This window comes from Bison bison, unplaced genomic scaffold (assembly GCF_000754665.1).
Source record: "Bison bison bison isolate TAMUID 2011002044 unplaced genomic scaffold, Bison_UMD1.0 scf7180017864160, whole genome shotgun sequence".
Taxonomy (NCBI): domain Eukaryota; kingdom Metazoa; phylum Chordata; class Mammalia; order Artiodactyla; family Bovidae; genus Bison; species Bison bison.
Window position 1 is genome coordinate 8,611,436 of NW_011494732.1, and position 23,799 is coordinate 8,635,234.

General features: G+C 41.4%; 1 protein-coding gene and 1 pseudogene across 11 annotated transcripts in view; one reads left to right on the forward strand and one right to left on the reverse strand.

Annotated features, from left to right (window-relative positions):
- Positions 1-134: 134 nt before the first annotated feature.
- The window catches only part of LOC104989650 (acyl-CoA dehydrogenase family member 10), a 48,537-nt gene continuing 24,872 nt past the window's right edge, over positions 135-23,799 (forward strand). Inside the window, exons 1-10 of one of the 11 annotated variants that reach the window (XM_010841386.1) lie at positions 141-551; positions 759-1,984; positions 2,119-2,318; positions 6,667-6,815; positions 8,209-8,403; positions 12,140-12,298; positions 13,005-13,164; positions 14,619-14,760; positions 20,753-20,821; positions 22,255-22,436. In XM_010841386.1, the coding sequence (XP_010839688.1) occupies positions 1,890-1,984; positions 2,119-2,318; positions 6,667-6,815; positions 8,209-8,403; positions 12,140-12,298; positions 13,005-13,164; positions 14,619-14,760; positions 20,753-20,821; positions 22,255-22,436 (1,351 nt within the window). In that variant the 5' untranslated portion in view covers positions 141-551; positions 759-1,889. Of the gene's footprint in view, positions 552-758; positions 1,985-2,118; positions 2,319-6,666; positions 6,816-8,208; positions 8,404-10,597; positions 11,923-12,139; positions 12,299-13,004; positions 13,165-14,618; positions 14,761-20,752; positions 20,822-22,254; positions 22,437-23,799 lie in introns of those variants that run through there. The other 10 variants (XM_010841393.1, XM_010841390.1, XM_010841389.1 and 7 more) reach the window with 10 other exon arrangements.
- Positions 18,185-20,371, reverse strand: LOC104989649 (annotated as a pseudogene).

Genomic DNA, 23,799 nt, shown 5'->3' on the forward strand with positions numbered 1-23,799 from the left:
CCGGAGCAGGTAGCGCCGCCGCCGCCGCCACCTCAGCGCCACCGGCTCTACGTGCAACGCTTCCAGCCAAAATCTTCACTGCCGCCTGCCGGCTGCCGTCGCTGACCCTTGAGGTTACGCAAGCGCGGATCAGCGGGCTCGCTGATTGGGTGCGCCCACGTGACTGCCGTGTTTGCTTGGAGGTGAACCCGCGCCCACTGCTCAGGATCTCCAAGAGGACTTGGAGGAGGCACGTCACAGGGTTCGTGGGCACTTGGACACTATTGAGGAGGAGCGGTGGGTTTTGCTCTCAGGCCTGAGGGGACGTGCCCTCAGCCCGCCTTATCTGACGGCGAGGAGTCTCTGGCTCCGCTAGGTCTCCGATTGTCCGAGGAACCCGCTTCCTGCAGAGACCCGAGCTCTGGTCTCTTTTTGTCGTGTTTGATCTCGCTCCAGCTGTAGGCAGAGTTGCTTTGTGTCAGCCACGCTTTACAGATAAGTGCGCTGAGGCTCAGAGAGCTGAATCCGCCTGGGGAGTTGGCACTAGTTGCAGTGTTTCTGATTCTGTTAAGGTAGGACGGTGGGCTGGTTAAGTGCCCTGAACTGGAGATCCATCTGGGTCCCCCTCCCGGACTAATCTCTTAACAAATATTTACTGAGAGCCCAGGCTCTGTTGCGGCGGTAGAGATACGTTGGTGATTATGGAATAGACCCTGATTACCAGTTTCGTGACCTTGAGTTTAAGTTTTGTGTAAACTTGACTTTGTATCTTTGTACAGCTGTGATGATGAAATGAGCCGCAATGAGTACGTGGCTAGAACTGAAGCGTCATCTTTAGTTGGAAGGAAGAAGGAAGCCAGTGATGGGAGAGTTGCCGACTTATCCATTACCAGGAGTATGAGGAGGAGAAACTGCTACCCACTCCAGTATTCTGGCCTGGAGAATTCCTTGGACTGTTTAGTCCATCGGGTTGCAAAGTGTCAGACACGACTGAGCGACTTTCACTTTGATGACGAGGACAGTGTCCTCAATGATTTGCTCTAAATGGCTTCTTAGTTTTTTAACCATAGACATCACATGAGAAACTTAAACATTTTCAAGTGGAACTGGCTGCGAGTAGAATTTTTTGTTGTTGTTTTCCCAGGTTTTTATTTAAGATCTATAAAAAAATTGAAATAATAGTACAATGATCTCTCATATACCTCTCATCATGTGCCTTTCACTAATTATTAACATTTTGCCACATTTATGTCTATTCATGTGAAAATGTTTATGTATCTATATATACAGGTACCTGTTGTGTGTGTGTTATTTTTTTTCCCCGAACTGGTTGAAAGTAAGTTTAGAAAAGAGGCAGTGAAGATCAGGAGGTCATTGCCCTGCTCTGTAGGAGGGATGATAGTGTGGTGGCATCGCGAGTGCTAGGAGGAGGTAAGTACAGGGCACCCTGAGAGAGTACAGGAGAGACTGCTCATCTGTCTCTTCTGGTAGCCAGAAGAGGTTTCAAAGGAAGTGACAGGCAAACTACAACCTGAGGGACAATGGGCAGTTATCCAGGTAATGGATGGAAGGGAGCATTCAGTCCAGGGCAACAGCATATGCTAAGGCCTGGCCACAGGAGGAGGGCATCACGTGTTCAGTGAAGCTGCTGTGGATGTGAGTGTCGAGATCACCCAGGCTAAGGTGAAGTACAAAGGAGAGCTGCTGCCCAGAGCAAAGAAGAAGTTCTCAGAGGGCCTTTTCAGGCGGCTTAAGGAGCTGGGAGTTTATCTTGAGGACAGTGGAGAGTCACTGGAGATTTTAAATGGGGGTAGGACATGATCAAATTTGAAATTTTGAATGAGGAGGCAAGGGGACCACTTAGGAGGCTGCTGCAAAGGTCTGTGGGTGAGATCATGCGAAGAGAGTAGATGGAGAGCTTTGGGAGGAATGACCAGTCACACCAAGCACCAGAATGGAGATGTCTTGCTGGAAGACTGAGGAGTTGTCATGGAGGGCAGAGACAGTGAGTTCAGCTCTGGTTGTGTCTGAAATGCTGGTTGGAAGTCAGAGTAGACGTGCTGGTGGCACCCTGAGTGCCAGGATGGAGGTCCACTTGGAGGCAGTGAAGGCTAATCATGTCCTGTTTCTGCTTCACAGCCTTGGCCCCAACATGTGCCTAAGGCAGCTTCTGCAGTCCTCCCAGCTCCAGCGGGCTTGGAGGGCGGCCTTCCTGAAACACGTCCAGGGCAGGCACCCGGGAGCCTGGAGATGGACACATTCTGGAGGCGGCCCCTACAGAGCAGTGATTTTTGACATGGGCGGAGTTCTGCTTCCTTCTCCAGGGAGAGTGGCTGCAGGTGAGCTCTTCATTCTCCTTCACCTTTAGAGACTGGGGTGTGTGGGGGTGGGGGAAAGGAGGTGGTGAGGGGAGATGACAGTGTGCCTCAGTGGGTGCTATTCTTGCTCTTGAATCAAATTCCAAGCAACAGTAGTGCTGCTGAGGATCTTGGGCAAGTGGTTTCACTTCTCTGAGTCTTAGTTTCCTCATCATTAAATTAGGGCTAATGGTCTGTACGTCTTTGGTGCTAGGAGATGGTTAAGTGAGATCATTCATGGAAAGCACTTGATTAGCAGAATGAGTGCTTGGCTCATCTGAAATTCTCAATAAATGACAAGCTGCCATTGTTATTGTCAATGTTATAGGTAGAATTTAACTACCTTTCCCAGAGAACTACTTGTGAATGCTGAAATCTGCCGCCCTCCCCGCTGTGATCACAACCTTTCCTCTTCCATCAACCTCCCTCTACACCTGCTTTTGTTACAAGACAAACCTCTAGGTTCTGATCCTTCCTTTTTCAGCCCCTTTTGGTATTACCTTTTTGTGCACTCAGTTGAACTGACTTAATTTGATTTGTTTGGCTTGAAGTGTTAGAAAACCTAACAAAACATTGACTGAAACAAGATTGAAGTTAAATGTGTTTTTTACGTGAAAGTCCAGGTGTGTGTCTTGGGCTAGTGTGTTGCTCTGTGGTATCAGGGCCCTGGGCTGTTTTCCTTGTGTTGCTCTGCTGTGAGCACACCCCATTTCCACTCTCACCTCGTGGATCAGGTTTGGCTGCTTCACTTTCTGCCATCACATGTGCATTCTAGCCAACTGCTGCTGCTGCTGCTGCTGCTAAGTCACTTCAGTCGTGTCCGACTCTGTGTGACCCCATAGACGGCAGCCCACCATGCTCCCCTGTCCCTGGGATTCTCCAGGCAAGAACACCGGAGCGGGTTGCCATTTCCTTCTCCAATGCATGAAAGTGAAAAGTGAAAGTGAAGTTGCTCAGTCGTGTCTGACCCTCAGCGACCCCATGGACTGCAGCCTTCCAGGCTCCTCCATCCATGGGATTTTCCAGGCAGAAGTACTGGAGTGGGGTGCCATTGCCTTCTCCGATTCTAGCCAACAGGAAGGACCAAACAGAGGTCTCTGTTCTTTTGACAGATTGTGGTTGCTGATTGGGCAGTTTTGTATGCTAAGTCAACCCAAGGTCAGGTTTTCTGTGCCCCTGGTTGAAAAATTACCGAGCTTTGCTAACTCGCTGGGCTATTTTTTGTTTTGTTTTGTCTTTTAGCTCAGCTGCAAGTGAGCCCTCAGGCTCTCTATTCCTCCACTGATATTCCTCTTGAACTTACTACAGGGTTGTTCCAAACTCCCCTCGGAGCCATCATATTTCTCCAGACCAAACCTTGGCAGATAGCTGAATCTCTGCTTTTACAGCGAACATAAAGATCACTTGGCAGGAATTTTCTCAACTCTTTGCAGAATACCTTGAGAAGCTATTCTCTCCTTTCCACTGCTACTGCCTCTACACATGTTATATCCCTAAATTCTCCCACCTGCTTGATCACAGCAGCCTCCTAACTGCTAATTCTACCTCTGGCCTCTGGGTTTTACACCCCTTCCACACAGCCCCTAGAACTGCCCTTCTAAAACACACATCACATCTTCTCCCTTCCCTCTCCTGCTTCAAATCCTTGACTGCCTGCAATTTTTTTCCCTTCAAGACTGGAAGCTTTACCTGGTTCCAGGGCCTCTCACAAACAGCTCTCATGTCCTTTTTTCACACTATTTGCCATGTATGCCCACATTTCAGCTACCTTCAACTACTTGATGCTCTTTAAAATTGCCAAATGTGTTTATACTCCTTTGCCTTTGCAGGTTCTGTTCCCTCTGCTTGAAGCTACCCTTCCTTCCTGCTCTCCCTTTTCAAATCCTGCTCATACTTTTATGTTATTCAGCAGTGCCCAGAATCTTTTGAGCACTTAGTAAGGCTTGTGGTTGTTATTGACTTGTGTTTTTATCTTATAATGTTTTTGTAATACCAGGATTTTCATTTTTCTTGTCATCAAAATCATCTGTTTTTCTTTATGGCTTGAGTGTAAAGTGTCTAGGCTAAGGAAGTCTTTCTTTCCTTGACATTCATAAAGATGTTGTACATTGTTTTGTAACTTTTAGAGGTTTTTTTTTTTCTTTTCTTTCCTGATTTGGGTATTTAGTCTTTTGAGAATTCACTTTTGTAATTGTGAGAAATAGAGATTTAATTAATTTTTTTCTATTCAGAAACTCACTTATGCCAACCATATTTATTAAATAGTTGGTGCTAAAAGTATATTTAATACTTTGGATTTAAAAAAATACAAAGGCCAATTTCTTATTGTCACCTCCACCCCTTCCCCGCAGTTCTAGCCTTCATTGGTTATCATTGTGAAAAATTTGTTTATCCTTCCAAAAATTCCCAATATATACACAGGAACGTGTGTGTGTGTGTGTGTGTGTGTATACTGTGTCTACACTGATTGGGTCATGCTATACAAACTGTTTGGGCTTCCCTGGTGACTCAGACTGTAAAGAATCTGCCTGCAATGTAGGAGACTTGGGTTCAGTCCCTGGGAGTGCTACAGTCCATGGGATCACAGAGTTGGACACAGCTGAGCGGCTAATACTCTCACTTTTCATACAAACTGTTAGATGTACCTTTCTTTTTTTCTGACCTAGTAAAATATCTTGCCAAATTTTCTATATCAGTAGGCATGGGCTTCCCAGGTAGCTCAGTGGTAAAGAATCCGCCTGCCAATGCAGGAGACTCAGGTTCAATCTCTGGGTTGGGAAGATCCTCTGGAGAAGGAAATGGCAACCCACTCCAGTATTCTTGTCTGGAGAATCCCACGGACAGAGGAGCCTGGCAGGCTACAGTCCATTGGGTTGCAAAGAGTCGGACACCACTTAGTGACTAACCAACAACAGGAGGCATAGGTCTAGTTCAGGAATTAGCAAACTGTTTCTGTCAGGGGTACTATTCAGCTCTACTATTGGAGCCAACAGCAGCCATAGCAATAGTCAACAAGTATGTGGTTGCCCAACAGTGGTATACCTAATCTTTGCTTACATTTATAAATATATCTTTGGGAGAAATTCCTGGAAGCAGAATTGCTACATCAATTGTAAATGTGCATTTAACATGTTGCACTCCATAGAGGTTGTGCTTATTTACACCCCCATCAGCAGTGTAGGAGAGAGACCCTTTTCTTGCATGCTTACCAACTCTTAAGATCCTAAAAATTGCTCTAACTTTAGTTCTAAAATTAAAGAGGTATTATTTGGATTGAGTTTTAAAAGACCTGCTATTCTCAGAAGACATACTGAGTTGGTCCTGTTGGTGATTTCTGAAGAATGGGATTGCTTTGTCATTCAGCTTTCTTTTTTATTATACCTTTCTGTGTTGTCTGAAATATTTTCAGTGCACAGCCACTACATTAAACAAAAACTTTGTGTTAAGTATGTTATATCTTAGATATAATTATGGATGCTATATGTTTTTGCCCCATGAGCAGGTATATTATAGAAAGAGAAAACCCTCTTGTACAGGAAAAAGTATCCACTATCCCAGCATTCCCCATGTACACAATAGTAATCCATCCACTGCTTTGGCTCTTTACGGACAGAATTTTGTTATTTTTCAAAGACATCAACCTCCATTTGAATGTTTCAGTGTACCAGCTACACTGCCCTGAAGGATTACTTCAGTTTACAAAATGAAGGGTTTGTTTTGGAGCGTTGTCAGAATTTGATTTATTCCTTCATGTACTTCCATACCACGTGCCAGGACCATGTGAGTGACCTAATATATTGTTGCTGTGGTTGGTTAGTTGCTAAGTCATGTTCGACTCGTTTGAGAGCCCATGAACTGTAGCTGGCCAGGTTCCTCTGTCCATGGAATTTTCCCAGGCAAGAATACTAGAGTGGGTTGCCATTCCCTTCTCCAGGGAATCTTGCCAACCCGAGGATGAAATGCATCTCCTGCATTGGTAGGTGGATTCTTTATCTCTGAACTACCAGGGAAACCTGACCTAATACATGTGAGCCAGCTAATAAGAGACCAGGAAAGAAAATTCATAATGTAGTGTCCAGCATCATCTCAAGCTGGTGGCATGGACTGATGCTTGGCAGCAGTGTCCCCTCAGTCACACAAATTATTACTGCTGTTCCCTGGGAGCTCTAAGGCTGAGATTTTCCATTTCCTGAATTTCTCTGAATTCCCAATAGATCCCACCTGGCACCACAGTGATGCCACAGAACCTGTATGGTAATTACCCTGTTCCCCAAACTTCAGCTGTTTGTCCATATATTGTTTCACTTACCATGTGTTTCACTTTTGGTAGAGTGGGAGGTACAGAATCATATCCCTTCTGGAACTATAGTGAAGGCCTTGATCTCAGGTGGCGAAAATGGGCCCTGGATGAAATTTATGAGAGCAGAGATAACAACAGAAGATTTCTTACAAGAATTTGGGAGACTTTGCTCTGAAATTGTAAGTGATAAACACACTTGAATTTCAGTATTCTTTCATCTAGAATAGTGGTTGCAACACTCATCCATTAAATTGGTTAAACTAAAATTGAAGAAGGGAAAACCTAATAACCCATTATAAGATTTTAAGTTATTTCTTCCATCCCCAGGTACTCAATTTTAACTGCACGAATGAAAAATAAAAATATTATGTATATTAGCTATTGTTTATGTGAAGCTGGAATTGTTGCATAATGGCTTTGATCAGAAAGCTTGTTTAACGCAGTGATAACATTGAGCCTTTCTCTGAACTATGCATTGTTCTAAGCTCTTTATTTATATTAACTCCCATACCTTCACAATATAATTGCCAAAATATAATTTAAAATATAGTGAAGTTCTGTGGATGGATGGTGGTTTTGGTTAGATAACAATGAATGTACTTATTGTTATCCAAAGTGGTTAAAACAGTGACTATGATGTTATGTGGTCTTACCACAATTTTAAGTAAATGAATAAATATTTATATATATATATATATAAAACATTCTGCTAAGTCATAGAAAGCCAGCCCCAAAGACTATATATTGTATGATTCCACTTACATGAAATACCCAGAACAGATAAATCTACAGAAGTAGAAAATAGAGTTGTTATTTTCTCGGACTGGGAGTATTGGGGAATCAGGGGCAGGGAGGCAGAGGAATGGGTAGTGACTGCTATTAGGTATGATGTTTCTTTTTTGTGTGACATAAATGTTCTAAAACTGATTGTCTTAAGAATTTTACACCTTTGTGAATATATTAAAAAGCACTGAATTTTACAGTTTAAATGGGCCACTTCTGTGATATTTGAATGTCTTTCAATAAAGCTGTTGTAAAATGAGTATGTGTGTATAAAATAGCAGGCTTGCCATTGCAAATTTTGAAACATGATAAAGTAAGAGGTTTTAAAACCCACAGAGACTGAATTTAAAATTACAAAAATTGATCAGAAACTGACATTCAGTTTGTCATGCTGAAGCTGAGACAATGCAGAATCATCAAATCTCTGGGTCATTAAAAATTAAACTACATCTGCTTAATTCACTTTTAGGGTTTCATGTATCCTCTTAGAGTCTTCAGAATCTTTTTTAAATTGACAATGAATGAGTGAAATAAAGAATTCATTTAACTGGAATATTGATATAAATTTCCCCATTCCCTAACCATTATAATTCTAATTCTAAGCAACTTTTTACAACCTTATATGCAAAGTTCTGCACCAGGGCTGAAAGAGAAAATTCCTTTTGGCAGCAAGCCAGAGGCCTGGGGTAGTGACAGGAAGCCTGGAATATGTGTTTTTCTGTGTTGGTGATAAGCTGTTCTTACTCTTAATGATGGCTGGTTGTCTTCTCTCCCTACCTCCAATCTTAGTCAAAGACCTCCGTGCCCGTGGACTCCTTTTTCTCTCTGCTGACCAGTGAGCGAGTGGCGAAGCAGTTCCCAGTGATGACTGAGGCCATAACTCAGATTCGGGCTAAAGGCCTTCAGACTGCAGTCTTGAGCAATAATTTTTATCTTCCCAATGGGAAGAGCTTTTTGCCCTTGGACCGGAAACAGTTTGATGTGGTAAGCTGACAGGGATCCAGAACAATCTGAATCAAGTCTCTGTCCTTATTTTAGGATGTAGCATTAACGCTGCCTCTCATAAGGTCTTGAATGGATGGGTTTGTTTATTCACACAGTTGACTGAGTTAGGATTAGACATGATAGGTGGGAAAGAGGACTTGCAAAGTATCACTGAGCTGTGAGCAAGCTTATTTATGGGCTTTGATAACTGGGTGAACCCTCAGCTTCAGAGACTCCCTTTTATCTGAACTTGAACCTTAGTCATCAAATATCAGGGATTCCCAGGTGGCACAGTTAGTAAAGAATCTGCCTGCCAGTGCAGGAGACACAAGGGCTGCAGGTTCCATCCCTGGGTCGGGAAGAGCCCCTGGAGTAGGAAATGGCAACCCATTGCAGTATTCTTTCCTGGAAAATTTCATGGACAGAAAGCCTGACAGCCTACAGCTTACGGGGTTGAAAAGTGTTCCACACAACTGAACTCACACAACAACAACAACAGCATCAGATAACATATGTACTTTGATCAGCTCTCACCTTTTAATAGGCCCTTTGACCTTTTCAAAGACCAACCCCATTGCCCTCTATTTCTATGGCATTAATCCTTAGACCATTGCTGAGCAAACAAACTTACTGCAGGAAAGGAAGTGTCTAATATAGTTGCTACCAGTCACACACATGGCTGTTAAACACTTGAAATGTGACTAGTGGCACTGAGCAACTAAATTCTATTTCAACTGAAATGTATGTCATCACATATGACTAGGGGCTGCCGTATGGGACGGTGTGTGAAGGGCTAGACTATCAAAGTACCTGAGAAGATTCTGAGTCAGGAGATGGTCTTCTGTGCCAGGATGTTACTTCTGTGAAAGACTCCCCATTTTCCTCAAAGGAAGTATATTATCATTATCCTGGGACAGATAGAAATTATTGATAGATGACTAACTTAAACTTCAGTCAGAAAACACATTCTTTCACAGCAGTGGGTATGTACCGGGCACTGGCTAGGCATGAAGGGTACTGTGTTCAATGCGACTGACACAAGTCCTGCCCTCAGGAATATGCATTCACCACATATTAGGTGGTCAGCTGCCACATGTGGCTAGTGGCTACTGTGTCAGACAGGGCAATATAGCATTTCTATCATTGTAGAAATGTCTATTGGATAGTGATATTTTAGAACATAAAATCTAATCAGGGGACTTCTCTGGCAGTCCCCTACTCTGCTTCCACTGCAGGGGGCGGATTCGATCCCTATTCAGTGAACTAATACCCTGCATTCCATGCAGCATAGCCAAAAAAAACCCCAAAATTGGTGAAACAGACAAGCGGAAATTCAGAGTTCAAATATGGGAAATTAACCACCCAGCCTAATGCTCTCTTCACCTCCCACCTCCTCATTCATCCTTATACAAAGCCTGTCAAGATAAGAGTTCTCTTCCCTCTGTACCCTTGCCTGGCTCCTTACCCACTTTGACTCTTGGTTTCCTGGCTTGTCCACAGCACAGCCTTTCTCCAAGCATCCTCCCCTTTGGGGGCTCAGGGACCTCAGCCATATTTGGATCCTGTCTGCAGCTTGCTGTGGGCAGTAGCTCTGATTCCCTGAACCGCAGTTTCCTCACCTGTGGTTCAGGAGCAGCAATTTTCTTTCTTTAGGGTGGCTGTGTGGATTCCAGACTATAATACATACAAAGCACTTTACAGAGTGCCTGGCAGATTATTTTCAGAGATTCCTTCCCTCCAGTGCGGCAATGGGGATTATTATCTTGATCTGGACAAACTAAGTTGGCCAGGCTCACACCGGGTCCTTCAAGTGTTTAAGGACTTGTGAGCTTCTTTAACATGATGGATTCATTTATGCAGACTTCACAGACTCTCTGGTAGGTGCTTTCAGGCAGCTTTTTCTGATGCATTTTCATATTTCAGGTCTGCAGGTGACCTGGAGTGTTGAAAATCTATTTCCTCAAGATCAAGAGTGTATGTTTTTATCCTCTAAAGCTATGAGGAAAAATATTTATTTTGATAGAAGTAAAGCTGGGCTTCCCAAGTGGTGCTAGTGGTAAAGAACCCACCTGCCAATGCAGGAGAGATAAGAGATGTGCGTTCAATCCCTGGGTCAGGCAGATCCCCTGGAGGAGGGCATGGCAATCTACTCCAGTATTCTTGCCTGGAGAATCCCATGGACAGAGGAGCCTGGCAGGCTACAGTCCATGGGGTCACAAAGAGTTGGACATGACTGAAGTAACTTAGCTTGCATGCAAAGCTAATATAACCAATCCTATGATCCCCATCATCTTTGGAGGCTGTTCCTAAACTTTTCAATAATATTATAGGATTCTGTTTCTACTGAGGTGAATGTGGCTTTTAAATTTTGGTCCTCTAATTTAAGTAAAAATGTTTCCATTATATTTTATTGCCAAAGAACATGTGATCTAAGATTTACCATTCTAGCAGTTTTTAACTATATAGCAGAAGAATATTAGGTGTATTCACATTCTCGGGAAACAGAACCCCAGAAGTTTTTTATCTTGCAAAACAGAACATAAGGAAAAGGCCAGGGGTCTTACCAGTTTAAATCTCAAGAATGTTTTCCCTTCTCCAGATACAATCACCTGAGAGGAGGTGTCTGCTTGCCAGACGTGGCCCAGATCCCCAGGCTTTGCTCCCCTCTCACCTCTTGTCCCGGCTGTCCAGGTGTGCTGCTTTCCTGTCACGTCATGCCTTCATTGGTGTCTGAAACACCTGGGTTCTCCACCGCCCACTGTTGATGTTTTCTTCAGAAGGAATTTCTCTGTTGTATTTTAGCTCATTCAGGTCCTTAGGAGACCAGGAAGAATAAGTAAGAGTAAGTTACTCAACATTTATTTACCTGAAAGGGCAGTTCTCCTCCAGCCTTGAACAGTGGGAATTTGGAGGAGACGGAGGGGCCCTCAGATTTGTCCTTGATCTTGGAGAGCAAGGGTCAATTCAGGAGTGAGTGAGGGATTTAGTTCTATTCTTAGGACAGACCCAGAGAGTATTGGTTACAGGCCTCTATGGCTGTTTTAGACCTACTCACAGGAGATTAAGCCCTGGGGTCAGTGTCAGAGGACTTCCGGGGGTTGCTGGATCAGAGGTAGCCTGACATTGAGACAGCTTTTCAGGGTTCTCCTGAACCTTCAGATGCGCCCCACCAGTTCTGGACTAGATAGAGTTTGAGTCAAGGCTCTCAGGATAGAGGAGGCTTTTTGCATGAAACCTGTCTTTGCCACTGACTGTATCTCTGGTGTCAGTCCTCCTGTCTAGGTTGAATATAGCTCTTTGTTTTTTCACTTCTGAAATATGGATATTAAAGTCATGTTTCTTTCACAACAGTAAATACTGCCTTTCTTTCTGAAAACATGGTGAAATACTTACCCTAAAACTGATATGTGCAGCTTTTCTTCTGTTCCATGCAGCCACAATACCTAACATGAGCAGAATGCTGTGTCATTTTGGAATACCTTCCAGTTTCACTAAGTTTCCCAGCTACTGTTATGATGGGTAAGATGGCTATCAGTGTATCCAATTTCCTGATGAGTGTATCCAAATCACTCCACTTAAAAAAGCAACATCATTTTATATTATGACATTCTTAAGTTACTTGTTATGACAAATCTCCACTGTCCCACTGGTCTTCTTTTCAAAAAAACATACCAGGGTATAACATGGGAACACCACTTTTAGGGATGTTCATCTCTCCTTCCTGCCTTTCCCTCAGGTCGTGGAATCCTGCCTGGAAGGTGTCTGCAAGCCAGATCCCAGGATGTATAAGCTGTGCTTGGAGCGGCTTGGCCGGCAGCCTTCTGAGTCCATCTTTCTTGATGATCTTGGACCAAATCTAAAAGCAGCTGCCGGCCTTGGCATTCACACCATTAAGGTAATGGTCACTGTTTTTTGAACCCCTTTGTGCTTCAGGCACTAGTGTAAGTATTTCTGTGCAGTCCTCTTACACTCAGAGTTGGAGTTGCCTCTGGTGGTTTTTGCCCTTGCTGCCACAGTCTTTTTTTTTTTTTTTTTTTTAAGTATGAGGTCTAGTTGACTAGCAGCTTGTATTTTCAGTAGGAAGTAAGAAGGCATTTTGAGAAAAGAGTTACACAGGGAGGTGAATGGCAGGCTTAAGACATTTTGGGTGGCAGTCCTGCTGGCTGTTCAACTACCAGCCACTTGGACCACCTCAGTGCTTTGAAACAGGAGAAGCCATGTGTGTGTATTGAGGGAGGGGGTGGTGGTCTCTGTTCAGCTTTCTACGTTTAGGTTTTCATTATTAGCTGATGGGCCTATAGGGGCAGAATGGATACTCTAGTACAATATTTTGCTCTCCTGGTACAAGGGAGTATTAATGAACTTTTAACTGGCACTCTCTCCAGCAGATAAAAGAGTTTAATGTGGTTAGGAATTAAATGGGGTAGGAAAGTCATTCTGAGGCTTTTTCATGAGCTGATTATGCTGGCTCCAAAGTCCTTGCTTAGAGAACTGGCTTTTGTTTATATTTCCCTCTAAAAATGTACCCTCTTAGAGAACAGGGTAGGAGGAGAGGTCAGGGTTGTCTGGGGATCCATGCTCAATATTCTCTTTGAAACCAGGTCGATGACCCAGAGACTGCAGTAAAGGAATTGGAAACTCTTTTGGGATTTCCATTGAGAATGGCTGTTCCAAACACTCGCCCTGTGAGAAAGACAATGGAAATTCCCAAAGACGCTTTGGAGAAGTACCTCAAAGACTTACTGGGGATCCAACCCACAGGTAGTTAAGTTTCTGCATTTCGGTAGAGGCTAGGCTTTCAGTCTGGCTCTCACTTTCTCTTCTAGTGGAATAGGCTGGAGATAAAGATGCCGTGTGGTGAGGAAAATAGCCAGGTGGCCCTGCAGACCCAGCTGCTGCTCTGTTTTGCTTGGGAAGAAGCACTGACCTCCTTTTCTGTGGGTCCCCAGAGTGTACTTGGCTCTTGTCCCACGTGAGACCATGGCGTGGCAGCAGTCACCTGCAAACAGCTGACCCAGGGGAGAAGAACTTGCAGTATGTGCCTAGGGTGTTTGGGTCTTTCTCATATTTTTGAGATGACAGCCTGTTTTGTGAAGATGACTTAAAAAGTCTCATGAGTTTAAAATGAGACAATTTGTCTTCATCTTTCAAAGGTCCCTCTCTTCTTTTTCATATTCCACCCTCAGAAAAACAGGTGCTTCAATACCTTTTAAAAAAAAAAAAAATTATTATAGTTTCGTGATCCTTTGAAGAAATTTCTACCTGGTGATAAAGTTTGATCCTTGAAAGTACTCTTTGTATGCAGCTTCATGTGAGGATTTTTTTCCCTTGATGGATTGTTGTAGAGCCTTTACAAAGTTGAGGGAGCCTTTCTGACCAGACCAGGCAACTCAGGCAAACTCCCACTGCCTGTTCTTCTGATCAAGTGAAATGAATCTTATGTGTCAAATTCATCTCACTGGGAAGACCAGGGTTAATTAGGCTGTTTCTTTTTGTTGCTGTTTTGTTTTGGCTTTGTGGCTGTGGGATCTTAGTTTCCCCTCTGGTAGCCCCTGCAGTGGAAGTGCTGTGCTGTGCTGTGCTTAGTCGCTCAGTCATGTTGGACTCTGTGTGACCCCATGGCCTGTAGCCCACCAGGCTCCTCTGTCCACGGGGATTTTTCAGGCAAGAATAATGGAGCAGAAGTGCAGAGTCCCTATATAAACTTTTTCTGCAAGGGAGCCTCACAGTTTAGCTTGATGGAATGGGAAATTGCATCTCCTGAAAGCAGGCCTCTGCATAGCTGCTTTCAGCTGTCACGCTAGTATCAGGTGTGATGTGCCCAAGCTTGGGGTGAGGGACACGCAAGGGCACCTTTTGTCCTTGGCTTAAAGCATTCCAGTTAGCAAGATGGGTTGCCATGACTGTGCTTGTGGTTGATAAACAGAACTATAAAGCTTTTTTCATGGAGCAGAAATAGGCAGGAAGGACAAAACTGGACACCTGCACAAAGTGAAAATTGTGATGTAAATTCAGTGGCCTTTGCTACATTATAGTGTGACATTGGAGGTTTGACCCAGTCATGTCTGGTACCCAGGGAGGAGATGCTTTCCTTACAGTGCATTCCAGATCAGGATGCTCTTTGCCCATGTGCAGTACTCATTAGAAAGAAAGAGTCTCTGTCCACATCTGTCCTCCAGAGCTGGTTTGAGTTTTCCTTCCTTTCAAACTTACAGGCCCATTGGAACTCCTTCAGTTTGATCATGGGCAGTCAAATCCCACCTACTACGTCAAGCTGGCTAACCATCAGCTGGTTCTGAGGAAGAAACCCCCTGGGACACTCCTTCCATCCGCGCATGCAGTAGAGAGGGAGTTCAGGTAAATTCTCAGGGTGAGAGTTGTGCTCGCTGTCCCCAGCCTCCTCAGCCCAGCCCCTGGCTGGCAGGTCAGCACCCCGTCATAGTGCCTTGAGACATTTAAAATTATAAGTATGATGCTCCATAATTATTTCAGATAAGAACATGTCACCTGATTTTAGGAACTGGTTTTCTCTATCTTGTTTGGACTTCCCTGGTGCCTCAGACAGTAAAGCGTCTGTGTACAATGCGGGAGACCTGGGTTCGATCCCTGGGTCGGGAAGATTCCCTGGAGAAGGAAATGGCAACCCACTCCAGTACTCTTGCCTGGAAAATCCCATGGACGGAGGAGCTTGGTACAGGCTACTGTCCACGGGGTCGCAAAGAGTCGGGTACGACTGAGTGACTTCACTTTCACTCTCTTTTCTCTATCTAAACTTGTAGGAAACAAGACTTTTTGAGATTCTACTAAATGGGGCTATTGCCCAAAGAGTTGAGTTGATAGTTGTTGAAACTATCCATGAGTTGATAGTTGTTAAAACCTGGGATTCCTTATGTGAATCTTCTTACTTCTGTATATGTTTGATATTTTTCATAATAAGATGTTTAAAACAATAAATGTGTTATAACCCATCCCAAGTAAAATCTCTTGCTTCACAAATAGGAAAATTTAAACATAGTAGGTTGAAGCTTCCCCGGTGGTCCAGTGGACAAGAAGGGAACACTGGTTAGGGGACACCAGTTCGATCCCTGGTCTGGGCAGATCCCACGTGCCTCGAAGCAACTAACCCTGGGGCCACAGCTACTGAGGCTACTCTCTGGAGCCCAGGAGCTGCAACTGCAGAAGCCTGAGCACTCTAGAGCCAGTGCTCCATAAGGGAAGCCCCCGCAATGAGAAGCCCACATGCACACCACCCTAAAGAGTAGCACCCACTCTCTGCAACTAGAGAAAGCCTGTGCACAGCAATGGAGACCCAGCACAGACAAAATAAATAAATATTAAACAAAACAAAATAAAACATAGTAGGTTGAAAAACCTAGCTTCAAACCCTTGGACAGTGAGTGACAGCATGATGACTGGGCTCCAGAGTGGAGCTTCCTCTCCCAGAAGACTTTCTCTGCCTCCTCCTCCACCTTCCTTCCAGCCTGTCATGTTCTCCAGAAGGAAGGTTGCAGCAAGTAGTCAGGAAAATGTGGTTTTAGCTCTTGGCCTCTTTCTCATTATTGACTGTCTCCTCTGACTTTTTGGTTCCTTGTGTCTGACTCTCTATATTACGGCTACTGATGACTGACATTTATGAAGGCTTCGGGGTCCATTTGTGAAGCCCACAGAAGTCCACTAGCTATTTGTGAGCGTTTATATTTATATATGTGCCCATGTGATAGTATGTGCTTACAGAAGAGAAACCCTGAAATGTGAAGCTACCACTATGTATGCCTTCTGCCTGGGGACTCTCTCCAACTTCCCAGTGTTCTGAGGAATTCTGGACTGTTCGAAGGACATCCAAAAATCCAAAATGCACAGAACTTCCATTTTAGTAAAGGAATAAAATGTGCACTTGAAGATGAAACATGTATCTGCTTATAAAATGCCAAATCAAATTTGGAAAGCTGGGAAAACAGTATAACACAATTTGTAAAAACCTCAGGGTAGTCATATTTTTATACCTAATAATTCCAATAGAGGATCTCTCTTTAAAAAATAGTTCTAAATAGGGAGAAAACCTTTATGCATTAATATGCTGACTGCAGTGTCATTTATAATAAAAAAATGGAAATAACCTATAGCTGCAGTAATCAAGAAATGATTTTGCAAACCTTGGTATTTCTATTTGTTGGAACAAAAATATAATAGCTAATACTTACTGAGTGTTCATTATGTGTCAGGCACTATAATACATGCTTTGAATGTATTATTAATTCAGATAATTCTCAGCAACCCCCTGATATGGTCCTATTATGACCCCCGTTTTATAGAAAAATGAAGCTTAAAAAAACTGAGCAACATGCCTAGTGATATATAACTAGTATGTGAGGGATGGAGCCTGGCTTCACACCCAGGGGTAGTAGGATTCCATAGCCCAGTCTTAATGATTATACTGTGATTGCTGTCAATAAAAGGATGCCTGTAATAAAATGTATATGATAAAATCTTAATGTAGCAAAAACAGATACAAACTATGTATGTCTTAACTGGTTTTTTTTATTTTTTGTAAAGACTTATACATTGAAACATTAGGAGAAGGCAGTGGCACCCCACTCCAGTAATCTTGCCTGGAAAAACCCATAGACTTCGTTACATGTTTCATAAAATTTACCAGTAAACTCATCTGGGCCTGGAGTTTTTTTAGGAAAAGGTTTTTGCTTATGGGTTCAATTCAATAAATATTGGATTATTTGGGTCTTTTATTTCAACTTACCTTAGCTTTGGAAGTTGTAATTTCCAAGGAATTTGTCCATTTATATTTTAAAATATATAAAATTGTTATAAATATATATAAAGTTAGATATGTCCATTTCATATGAACAATTAAATTTATTGTTCAAAATATTCCCTTACTGTCCTTTTACTGTATGTAGGATTTCTAGTAATGTTCTCTCTTTATGATTCCTGCAGTTGACTGATAATTTTTATTTTCTCTCTCTTTCATCAGTCTACTTAAGGATTTATCATTGTGTTGACGAGTACAAATGCTTAGTTTTATTAATTTTTCTGTTTATTTTCTATTTCATTTAGTTTTCCTTTGAGCTTTATTCCTTTCCATCTGCTTACTGTGGATATATTTTTATCTTCTTAGCTATAACCTTACATTTTGTAAATGTAAATGATTTACATTTTCCTTCTTTTCTAACATGAGCTTTCAAAGTTACGAATCACTTTCTAAGATCTGCATCCCACAAGTTTTGACATGTATTATTATTATTATTTTTACAGTTTGAAATGTTTTTTAATGTTCCTTTAATTCCATTAAGGTCTTGGAAATACTAAGATTTTGATACTTGGAAACTTATCAGGACTTATTTTATGGACCATTATATGATAAGTCTTGGTGACTGTACTGTGTGCACTCATAAAGAATGTATATCCTGGGGATGTTGTGCAAGTGTTATAGAACTGTCCATCAGATCAAGTTGGTTGGTAGTGTTGTTCTTATCTTACTACTTCTAGTTAGTCTGATAAAGTCAGTTAATGATAAAGGCATTCTGCAGTCTCAGTTATGATTGTCAGTTTGTCCATTTCTAGCTTTAATAATGAAATTTTTACTTTAGGTATTGTAAAGCTCTGTTATTAGGCACATACACATTTATTTTTTATTTATTTTTTAATTGAAGCATATTTGATTTAACGTTATGTTTAATTTCTGCTATATACCAGAGTGACTCAGTCATACATATATGTATTGTTTTTCATATTCTTTTCCATTGTGGTTTGTCACAGGATTTTGAATAGAGTTCCCTGTGCTGCACAGTAGAACCTTGTTATTTAAGGCACATGCACATTTATGATTATAATATCTTCCTGGTGAATTAACTCTTGTATTGTTCTGAAATGTCCCTCTTTATCTCTAGTAGTTCTCTTTGTCTTAAGTCTCTTCTTCTGATATTAATATAGTTACACTAGCTTTCTTTTTTTTTTTGGCAATCCAAATTTATTGAACTACTGATGCTAAGTTATACAAAATTGCACCACTTTAATTAAGGCTTTTAGTTTACATTTGGCCACCTCAAAAGTAGTTGTAACATTAGGTTGGTCAATTTAAATACTGTGGCTCCCTGTTGGATAGACACACAATCTTTACACCCAAACGTTAATGCATACAAAGCAACAAGGCGTTGTTAAATAAAACAGCAATAGTTACTGCAACTTAGGCCTTGTGACCAATTACACATGATTAAAATTACTCCCCACATTCACATCCACAGTACTCTTCCACCATTTAACATCTCAACCAAAACGTTACACATGGGAAACAATCACTAACAGGCAAAAATACTAAACCTGTGTATTTGGTATTGCAGATACACTTATGCAGGAGCAAGCAGGGGGTTCACAGTGAGAATCTACAGCTGCAGAAGCCTGAAAATGATTTACAAAAATTGTTAAATCATTAAAAAATTGTTTGCAAATATACACTTCTTGTTGTAGACCCCCACTGTACACACAACTCTAAACATTGTTCCCTATGTAAACAAAAAAGGAAACATATAATAAAAGATTTGAAAAGTCTGGACATTTCCTTCCCAACAGATATTAAATGCAACGTCTTTAATCTAAGACATTATACTGAAAGGACTATTATATTTTAAAGACAAGATCACTGTCTCCACAGGTTTTTTAAAAATTAAAAAAACTATATAGCTGTGTTAATCAAAGCACTTATTTGTACAATACAATGATAATGACCTTGAATTTCTTAAAAAAAAATTATAATAAGCTACAAGTATCAAAGAAGCAAAGTTATCTGGAGTAGTCTATATAGGAGCTCTTTGGACTTTCTTTTATTATGCCAAAATAGTGGTGCTTTTAGGATTTACATTATTGTGCTCTCCAATACAAAGTATGGGGTGTGTTAAAGTATACAGTACACCATTTTCATACATGTACAACATTGGTGGATGAAAAATGTCTCTTAGCAGTAATACTGGATTGTAGCCTCTGGTTTTACCAGCTGCATACTCTAGGACTATTATATAAGTAAAAATCTCTCTGTGATACTGGAAAGTGATTAGAATGTGCAAACTGATGTAGTAGTTTTCATCCGCCTCTTAAAGGGTACCACCACAGAAAGTCCATTTAAGATGTTGGTAGGTTTAACAAAGTTGGAATGCTGGCACTGTTGAATTGGGCAACAGTTCTTCAGACCTGGCTCAGAGCTACAATGCATTTAGTATAGTAAAGCAGCTGACATGACGACTTTTTGCGGGCCTTCCCAGGCACTGGCGTTTTTCTGTTAATTTGTCGCACTAGGTCATAAAAGATCTCATTAACATTTATTTTTGATTTTGCAGAGGATTCTAAGAATGCACAGTTATTCCACTGTCTTGCTAGATTTTGACCTTGTTCCTTTCCTACAACTCTTTCATCTTCCAAGTCACACTTATTACCAACCAGAATCATTGGAACATCATGCGTGTCTTTAACTCGAAGAATCTGTTCTCTCAGATCTTGTAAATCATTAAATGTGGACTGTGCTGTGATGGAATAAACTAACGCAAAGCCTTGTCCATTTTTCATGTACAAATCCCTCATTGCTGTGAATTGTTCCGTTCCTGCAGTATCCAAGATTTCAAGCATACACTGCTGTGCATCTACTTCAACTTGCTTTCTATAAGAATCTTCTATCGTAGGATCATATTTTTCAACAAAAATTCCTTGAACAAACTGTATAGTCAGAGCAGATTTTCCAACGCCTCCCGAGCCAAGAACGACTAGCTTATACTCATGCATGGTGCAAACCTGTAAAAGCTAGTACCTCTTGCGCTGTCATTGGGTGCCCGCAGCCAGTGTCACCTCACGCTCCCTCCGAGTCGCTGCTCCCAGCACCACGGCGGTCCTGCCGCTACCGCTGCTGCTGCTGCTGCTGCCTCCGCCACCACTCCAGCTGGTTTACACGCCTGACTCTCCATTAGCTTTCTTATATTCACCAATTTCATGGAACTTCCCTTTCCATCCTTTCATATTTTATTTATTTTTCTATGTTTTTATATTTAAAGCATATTAAGTCTCGCTTTTGTATCCAGTAGGACAATTTTTGTCTTTTAATTAGAATGCTTACACTATTAAATTTAATGTAATTATCAATATATTTGACTCAGGTCTATGATTTTCCTATTAGATCTTTGTTCCATTTCTCTTTTGTTCTCCTTGACTTTTTGTCTTCTTGGGTCAATTGAAATTTTTAAATTTTAGCATTCCATTTTGATTTTTGCATGTACCATTTTAAAATCAAAGAATAATTTCAAGAAAATCTGATCACCTTATTCAGCAGTGTCTCTCATCTTTGTTCTGCTAGGATAATGAAAGCCCTTGGAAATGCTGGAGTCCCTGTCCCCAAAGTTCTTGACCTTTGTGAAGACTCAAGGTAATGTTCAGATTTATTTTTTCCACTGTATATTCAAGCTACAGAAAAGTCCATATATTAACTCAAATTCTAGTTTGCTAAAGACAAGTAAAATTTGAGTAGAAAAGAGATTTTATAGCAACCTCCCCTAAAGAGGTTTAAGTTATCCTGAAAGATAAATGCCTGCTTTCGTGAGAATTGGTAGGAAGCATCTTTCCTAACATTTAAAGAGCATACGTCCATCTAGCTTCCTGTTGTTTGTTTTAATTAATTTTTTTATTGTGGGCTTTCTAAACTGTTTTTGAATTGCATTATAATATACTTTCTGAGTCTCTTTTTTCCTGATTTTTTAATTATGAAAAATTTGAAACATGCACAGAAGTTGAAAGAAGAAAAAAACAGTACAGTGAGCACCCATTTACACTGCATCTAGATGAAAACATTGGTTGACGTTTTGCCACATTTGCTTTCTATGTATATGTGTATATATATATATGTATGTGTGTATATGTAAGTGTATAATATGGATAAAATAATTTTATGAAAATAGTTAATAATTATATAAACATTTTCTAATTTACTGTTTTGATCAATAATTATATAATTGTTTTATAAGTAAGTAAGTATATTTCATATGTATGTAATTATTATTCATTGAACCTTTTGAAGTAAGTTGCAGACAGCATATATCTCCTAAGAATAAAGACATTTTCTTTCATAACTCCAGCAGCAGTATTATACTTAAACTAAAAATAATTTAAATTTTCAAGTCAGGATGAATATTTATAACAGTAGAATTTTCAAAACAACTTTTCAGAGTACTAAACTGATTTCTAGTAGTGACGAAAAGATTAATGACATTTTGGTGTGTCACCTTAATACTTTGGGGTGTTTTGTATACCATTCATTTCACTGAATAATGATGAAAATAACATCAACAACAAGAAGGGGTATTTATCAAACCCTCATGGAACCAGACACATATGCCAGGCATTCCCTGTATATTGCTCCCTTAATTCTTATAGCTATTCTTTGAAGCTTTATAGATTGAGTAAAAACAATGCTCAGAGAGGTTTAATATGTTCCTCAGGGTCACAATTCTAGGAAGGGCAGAGGTGGGACTTAAGCCTGGTTCTGTGTGACTCCAGACCTGACCCCCCACCCCTTGACCCAACATGCTGCTTTCCTATATTATTACAATCCCATTCCGAGTAGATTCCAAAGAGAAGAGAGGCATGCTGGCCAGGAAGTGTAGACAGGGATGTTTATGTGTGGCTTAGTTTGGGGAAGGAGTACTTCTAACTTCCACTTATATGCAGAGGAAAAAGGAAGTTTCCAGTTCTCTGGGTCTGGACTCCCACCCAGCACTTAGAGCTTACACACAGGACAGAGCAGTGCCCTAACAGCCTGCCACATCACAGGCCACTGAAACACCCTGTTTGTGTCCCTCCCAGTGTTGTCGGTACCCCTTTCTATCTGATGGAATACTGCCCAGGCCTCATCTACAAAGACGCCTCTCTGCCAGGCTTGGAGCCCAGCCAGAGGCGGGCCATCTACACTGCCATGAACAGAGTCTTGTGCAAGATTCACAGTGTGGACCTCAAGGCTGCGGGCCTGGAAGACTATGGGAAACACGGTGAGCACGGGGCCCCTTGTCTTCTGTGCTGATGTTTCCTCACTGGTCCTCTGCTTTCATAATTTCTATTGTGCCAGGGTTTTAAGGCAGCATTGGTAAATGTGAGGTGGGCTTGTTAGCGTCCTACTTGGAAATCCACTTTCATTTTAGTGGAGGTGTTGTTTACCTAGATGTTTTGTCCTGAGATAAATCCATCCATGGACTATAGAATCTCTTTTCCCTGCAAATTTTATCTCACTGTATTCTTTTTTCTGATACCGACTGGCCTAAAGTACTTAAGATATGTATTTTCTTCTCCATTTTTTACCATTTCCTCTAAATATTCTTTTCAACAGGGGTAAATTTTTTTTAAATGCCATTGTACCAAGGTATTTGTATAATTTGTTGCTGCTCTTTTCTTTCTTTTTTTTTTAATTGAGAGCTCCAGTTGTTACTCATCCTTGTAAGCACTTTGTGTTGTCGGGATTTCCCTTTTCCTTTTTTTTGGAAGTCAGTTGTATTGAAAGGTAGCATTTTATGAATTTTGACAAATGCACACAGTTTTATAACCACCATCACAACTGTCTCTGTGCTTTTGCATGCAGATACTTTAGCATGAACCAAAGAGTTTCACTTTTCCCTGCAGCATTCAAAATTATCTGACTCTCAATGCATTCCTGACCATGGTTAAAAAGAATCTCAGTAAGCTATATTTTGTTCTTTCTCTGCTTTTAACTAAAGCATGCCTATTCCTCTAGGACTGTATCAAATGCTGCAGTATGTAGCCAATGTACATCAACTTCCTGACATATTTTTACCAAATTTCCTAAAATTCTATCACTCTGTAGGCACATGATGTAAGGCCTCAAAACTAACCCTTTGAGAAACTTTGCTACCACATAGCAGGCTTGCTGACTTCCCAGTCACAATAGAGGGAGTTCTCTATCCTTTCCACTTGTAGCCAGATCTGTATCAAATGCTAACTTTTGAACAGAATTACCAATTTAGTGGGGTTCCCCGTCTTGGTGGTCTCACTGGAAGATATTTATAATAATTTATTTGTTGTCTATCCAAAATTTTGAACTGTGGTGTTGGAGATGACTCTTGAGAATCCCTTGGACTACAAGAAGATCCAACCAGTCCATCCTAAGGGAGATCAGTCCTGGGTGTTCATTGGAAGGACTGATGTTGGAGCTGAAACTCCAATACTTTGGCCTCCTGATGCAAAGAGCTGACTCATTTGAAAAGACCCTGATCCTGGGAAAGATTGAGGGCAAGAGGAGAAGGGGACGACAGAGGATGAGATGGTTGGATGGCATCACCGACTCAATTGACATGAGTTTGGGTAAACTCCAGGAGTTGGTGATGGACAGGGAGGCCTGGT